The sequence below is a fragment of the Oryza brachyantha genome, chromosome 1, assembly GCF_000231095.2.
Source record: "Oryza brachyantha chromosome 1, ObraRS2, whole genome shotgun sequence".
NCBI lineage: Eukaryota > Viridiplantae > Streptophyta > Magnoliopsida > Poales > Poaceae > Oryza > Oryza brachyantha.
This window is the reverse complement of record NC_023163.2, coordinates 17,591,863-17,598,253: the sequence shown is the minus strand read 5'-3', so window position 1 is coordinate 17,598,253 and position 6,391 is coordinate 17,591,863. Positions and strand designations below refer to the sequence as shown.

Genomic DNA, 6,391 nt, shown 5'->3' with positions numbered 1-6,391 from the left:
AACAAGGTTTTGGACAGCTAAGGGAGGGAAAACTCAAACACTAGTGATCTCTGGTCCTTCCTCACTTTCCTCCGCTCTCTGTTGTTATCCCTGATCTATTTTCCTTCGTTATCATTAGTGAAAAAGATAAATTTCTGCTGCTGCCAAAGAAATTGCCGTTGCCATTATAAATTGGTCCCGTTTAAAAGCGATGAAGATTTAGATTTTTAGATTATTTAGTTTTTAATAACTATATAAAGATATAAACAATTAAAATTAATTAATAAATAAAAAGAACAAAAATTAAATAGAACTATTAGATGAGAATCTTTTATATAGAAATGTTTCACACGAAGTATACTATTTAGAAATTCGAAAAGTGTACCACAAAATCCATGATCTATCTTAAACGGAGGCAGATTAACATTTGGTTTCTGTTACCTTCGTTCCTTTTGTCAAAGAAGAAACACTTCAGGCATCATTTGCTTCCAGCTAGTGAGATTTTGCTGAATAGCAGAGACGAAAGATTTGGTGAGCGTAACACAAATTGACTCATGTATGTTAGAATAATGACAGGCAAATAAACGATGAACACAGTAGATCAATCACAGCGAAGTTGGTCTCTCATATTCGGAATTTGGATGATAACTCAACGATATAAACACATTTTTTACAATAGGTTTTTGTCAACAAAGAGTTTAGCTTCTATGCAGACCATAAAAGTTCCAGTCTTTAATAGCACTACATCGGTCAAAACAATATAATACTAAACCCATTTTTTTATTTGATATCATTGATTTTTAAATCTATCTTTAATTATTCATCTTACTACAAAAATTACACAAGTATTTATTATTTCTTTATGGCATTTTATGATTAAAGAAATTTTGAGCAGAACTTATAATCTATGCACTCATACAAAAATTTAGGATAAAATAAATCTTTGTTCCATAAAGAGTGTTTTTTATATTTATATTTAACATTATATTGTCTGTCTTATTTAAAAAATATGATTAGTACTTTTATTGTTATTAAATAAGAAAGCATAAATAGTAATTATTTTTAGAACAAAATTATAAATTTTTGAATAAAACAAATGGTCAAACTTTGGATATAGAAATCCACTAATACGTTTAAAGCTAATGTTGTCCAATAAGGGCACATACAAAAGGCTCTAATTGCTGTCTCTATCGTTGCATACTCGCTGACGTGGAGGATAGAGACGATAGGAGAGAAAAAATTGATTGTTTTACATAGAGTCAGCACAACATCGATTCTTGGCGCATAAAACGAGAAGACAATTATAAAATTTGCTTTGTATATGTGCTGACTCTAATTAGAGACGTTGACCAAATAGAATGCAAACGAGAAATTACTTAGTCTAGAGTCAGCTTGAGAGGTTATTCTTTGTACGAGAAGTTTTTTCTATTGACGTAGCTTGAGATAGAGTTCATCATTAAAAATGCCATAAAAATACCGGAGGGAGTGCTCCCCGGAATTTTTGGCCACCCATGAGTCATGAGCTAATCAAGCCCAAATTGATTTGACTGCAGTAACTGAAATTATAGCCTCATAAATCGCCCCTGTTAGCATGGTCAGATTTGGAAATGGTACGAGCTGCTAGCCCGCTATGTCCACCGGGCCCACACGTCATCCGCGTACGCGTATAGAGAGAAGCGTACAAAAAGGCGAGCGCCCTCTCGACCGTTGCCACCTCGCAGCGTAGAGAGCTACGGCCCCCCCGACCGTTGCAGCTACCCCCACCCTCCCGATCCCTCGCTGACATTTCAAATCCGCGGACACACATCCGCCGTCCGTACCCGATCTGACGGCTGCGCTGCTTCCACGTCTCCCATCCCCCCAGCTGCAGCTCCTGCTGCTGTTACGAATTTACAAGAGGGGACGGGACGAACACCTCCTTCCCCGATCCAGAAACCCCAAATCGGCGGAATTCCGAGATCTCTGCTGCGATTCGAGCGCTGCGGCGCGTCCTTGTTCGGTGATTTTCTTCGATTCTGTGCTCGGGTTCAGGCATTTTGTTGGGATTTTTGAGAAGCTCTTGTGCTGCGCCTGCGCAAGAAGGGTTCGGCGGTTTCGTTTTCTTGGGTTGGATCTTTCTGGGAGGGGACTGGGGTTGGGCTCGATGTGGAGGTTGAATTTGTGAGTAGATCTCGACTAGGAGGATGCCGGTCTCGACGCGGGCGCAGGCCAGCTCGGCCGGCGGTGGCCAGCCGTGGAGCTCGGCGGCGCCGGGGTCGGCTCCGGGGCACGACGGCGGGGCGCGGAGGGAGACCCTGACGAACCACCACCACCACGGCCTCAAGGAGAAGATGCGCGCTCTCACCCTCTTCTACGAGCAGCACAAGCAGCATCTCGCGTCGTCGCAGGGCGCCGGCGCGCGGAGCCGCCGCAGCATCCAGTATGCCGTCGGCGAGGTGGGCGGTGACGAGAACGGGAGGAATGCCGAGGAGGACGTGGCGGCCAAGCGCCACAACGCCGTCGTTGCTCCGTCCTCCGAGGCGGCGGTGCTGAGGGAGAACGTGGCGCCCCCGGAGGAGCGACCTCCGCCTCCCAAGAGCAACAACGTCGTCGTGTTCTCCAGGCCGGCCGACCTAGTAGAGAAGGAAAACGTGAGCCGCGGCGGGATCGCCATGTCCTGCCCCATCAAGAAGGCGGCGCCGGCGGCGCTTCCTGCGCCGGCCGCCAGGAAGCTCTCGCTAGGAGGCGGCGTGGCCGCCAGGCTGAAGGCCGCGGGTGAGGCTGCGGCCGGCAATTCCGACGCCGCCGGCAGCCGAATCCTTGTGTTCGTCAGGCTGCGGCCGATGTCGAGGAAGGAGAAGGAGGCCGGGTCGCGGAGCTGCGTCAAGATTGTGAACAAGAAGGACGTGTACCTGACGGAGTTCGCCTCCGAGACCGACTACCTCCGGCTGAAGCGGGTGCGCGGCCGCCATTTCTGCTTCGACTCCTCCTTCCCCGACACGACGACGCAGGCGGAGGTCTACAGCACCACGTAAGAGCACTGAAATCTCCTGTGCTGATTAATCTTACACTGCATTTTGCTTAGCTTGTTAAGTTAAGAACACAAAAAGATCCAGAATTTTGGTTTCTTGCATATCGATATGACATTCTAATGTGGTAAATCTGATGATGGAATTCATCAACTGTGATAAAGCTGGGTTAGATACTAGCACCCATTTCATGAGAAGTGCAATAACATTGCTCAATTGCGATTCATCGGTGAATCCGGTACTTAGCATGAAGCTAATTATCCATTTGTGGTGGTGCAGAACATCAGATCTTGTGGAGGGTGTCCTGCAAGGCAGGAACGGGACAGTGTTCTGCTACGGAGCCACAGGGGCCGGGAAGACCTACACGATGCTTGGGACGATGGAGAGCCCCGGCGTGATGGTGCTCGCCATCAAGGACTTGTTCACGAAGGTGAGGCAGAGGAGCCACGACGGCAGCCACTCGATCCAGCTGTCCTACCTCGAGGTGTACAATGAGACAGTGAGGGACTTGCTGTCTCCTGGTAGACCCCTCCTCCTCAGAGAAGACAAGCAGGTCAGTGATGATTTATTCTGTTGAAATAGTATGAAGCAGGTTTGTCCAGTGAATTAAACTTGCTATTGGTGAGTAGAATTAGCTCGTACACTAGTAGATTGTATAATGATGATGTTGTTCCCAGAGAGACTGGATCTTTTGATGTAGATGGTTCGTTGCAGTTAGCATTCTAACAGAAGAATGTCTTTTGGCATTACAGGGAACTGTTGCTGCTGGTCTTACTCACTATAGAGCATACTCCACAGATGAAGTAATTCTTTTTTCTTAGGCACTGTAAGATTTGCAGAGTTGTTGGCACTGAATGATGGAAATGATCTTACTTGATATATGGTTATGTGTCTCAGGTAATGAAATTACTTCAGCAGGGTAATCAGAATAGAACCACCGAACCAACTCGAGTCAATGAGACCTCATCACGCTCCCATGCAATCCTGCAGGTAAATTTCTACAGGGTGACTCCGATGCATATTACTTCTAGTATAATTTAATCCAGACCGCTGATCTAATTTGTTGGACGGTTGTGATTAAATATCGTCTTTTTTACAAGTGGGGCTTGCTAGGCTTTTTTTATCCATGCATAATGTGATAAAAAAAATAATAAATACAAATCTAATATTAATTAAAGCACAAAAACACCATTTTAAATCAATGGACGAGATTAGTTCTACTGGTAGTATTATACTACAAGTAATATGTACCGAAGCGTTCCTCAAATTTTCTAACGTGTGCTGCCTTCACTCAAGAACATGACCCCGCGAATTGGATCGATGTAATAAACCTTTGAAAATCTGCAGGTTGTTGTGGAGTATAGATCCATGGATGGAGGCAGCATAGTGACGCGAGTTGGAAAGCTCTCTCTCATTGATCTTGCTGGATCAGAAAGAGCCCTAGCAACTGACCAGCGCACGCAGAGGTCAATTGAAGGCGCGAACATCAACCGCTCGCTCCTTGCACTCAGCAGCTGCATCAATGCGCTTGTGGAGGGGAAGAAGCACATACCATACCGCAATTCCAAGCTAACACAACTCCTGAAGGATTCACTTGGGGGCTCCTGCAACACTGTCATGATTGCAAACATAAGCCCCTCAAACCTTTCCTTTGGGGAGACCCAGAACACTCTTCATTGGGCTGATCGTGCCAAGGAGATAAAAACCAAGGTTTTGAAACTATGATTTTTACTAAATGACATTGTTCATTATATGCTGAAATATGGAACACATGATAAACTGGAAGAACCTTAATGTTTCCTTTTCAGGCATTAACCACAGCTAACGAGGAGGTTTTCAAGGTACCAGATTCTGATACCGATCAGGCAAAGCTAGTGTTGGAGCTGCAGAAGGAGAACAGTGAGCTGAGGCAGCAGTTGGCACGGCAGCAGCAGAAACTTCTGACTGTTCAGGCTCAGACACTTGCTTCCAATGCCTCGCCGCAGCAATCTCCTGCTCCATCAGCTCAAATATCAACACCATGCTCAACTCAAAGAAAGGTGAAGCGTTCTATCCTAGCTGGGAATTGCCTCAACACACCAGATTCCAAAAGACCGGCAGCCGACAATGGGCTGGTCCGGGATCTGCAGAGGAAAGTGAAGACCATGGAGGCTGAGATCGAGAAGATGAAGCGAGAGCACCTTCTGCAGCTCAAGCAGAAGGACGAGTTCATCCGTGATTTGATCAACAGGAAGGGTTCAAATGGCACCGAAGCAGCAACATGTGAGAGAAGAGTGGCCACAAGAGCAAGCGTGCGAAAGGCACAGAAAGATGCAGCAACTGCAGGCGAGCTAAAGAGCCCTAGCCACCGGTTTACATCACCAGCGCCAACTGCTAAGAAGCGTACCTTCTGGGACATTGGAGGCAACAGCCCTTCAACACTTGCAGTAAATGGACGAAAAACTCGAAGCCATGTAGCTACTGAAACACCGAAGGGCACTTCAATGCTACTTCAGGTATAGATCTTTCAGTGTTCATATCGTCTCTAATAGCTCCATATGTGAATGAGATGGATGTTGCAAGCCTTTATATTCGTCATATTTTGGCACATTTTCATGTTGCAGTTTTCTTTCTCTCTTGTTGAGGACTCACTTAGCATTTCACTTTCTTGCAGCCTGGATTTGCAAGGCAAAGAGCGATCCATTGAGACAACGCTTGAGAGAAGTTTGATTACAGCAGATAGAGATGTTCATACAATTTTTTTTCGGCCTTATTCAACTGTGTTAATTGGAGTCAGTTGAAGAACATGTATCCTAGTTTGAGTTCAGTTTGTCTGAGCAAACTGAGTCTCCATAGTGTTTTCTTAGCTATTCTTAACCCATTTAAATTTGAATTATTCAACTTGTAGAACATTTGATTTGATCAGGAGGGAGAAAGAGAGTGTGTCTGAGCTGATTTTTAAGTTAATAATAATTGAAGACCCCAATTTGCTTACTGTAAAAGTCATTTTTGTAGCTTAACATTTTCCATTCTAATGTTCCTTCAAATTCAGCAAAACAAGTGCTATCGTCTGCAGCCTTATGAACTTGCAACCTCCATCTTTTGGCATTGCTTATGCTTATAAGCCTAAACGAGCATGGCGGCCCGCACATATTGCACACCTAGTATCATTATAAATTATATGATACGTGTGTTCTACTCCTAATATTTGATTATTTTTACTTTTTAATTTGAATTTCAGAGTTTTCTAATTGTATTTCTAGGGGAACCTTGTTTTGTTTTTTTATTTTTAAATTTTTGATTTGTAATTATATTTGTATTCTAACTAGTACCTCTACATAAACTCTTTTCTACCTAATATTTATTTTTAATTCAAATTTACATACGTATAAATTGGATTTATATTGATACATCACTTCTTTCTT

General features: G+C 44.3%; 1 protein-coding gene across 1 annotated transcript; it reads left to right on the top strand.

The window, feature by feature from the left end:
• Positions 1-1,975: 1,975 nt before the first annotated feature.
• LOC102703268 (kinesin-like protein KIN-8A) lies at positions 1,976-6,013 on the top strand. The gene is made up of 7 exons (XM_040527741.1): positions 1,976-2,989; positions 3,267-3,540; positions 3,740-3,790; positions 3,885-3,977; positions 4,335-4,697; positions 4,796-5,482; positions 5,641-6,013. Exons 1-7 carry the CDS (start codon positions 2,163-2,165, stop codon positions 5,671-5,673), a joined length of 2,328 nt encoding a protein of 775 aa, XP_040383675.1. The 5' UTR covers positions 1,976-2,162; the 3' UTR covers positions 5,674-6,013.
• Positions 6,014-6,391: the final 378 nt, after the last annotated feature.

Excerpts from the sequence above, each read along its gene's own strand:
- LOC102703268 (XM_040527741.1), top strand. The coding sequence starts at position 2,163 with ATGCCGGTCTCGACGCGGGCGCAGGCCAGCTCGGCCGGCGGTGGCCAG. Across the intron at positions 3,791-3,884 it reads GAGCATACTCCACAGATGAA|GTAATGAAATTACTTCAGCA; the intron begins GTAATTCTTTTT and ends TATGTGTCTCAG. Across the intron at positions 3,978-4,334 it reads GCTCCCATGCAATCCTGCAG|GTTGTTGTGGAGTATAGATC; the intron begins GTAAATTTCTAC and ends GAAAATCTGCAG.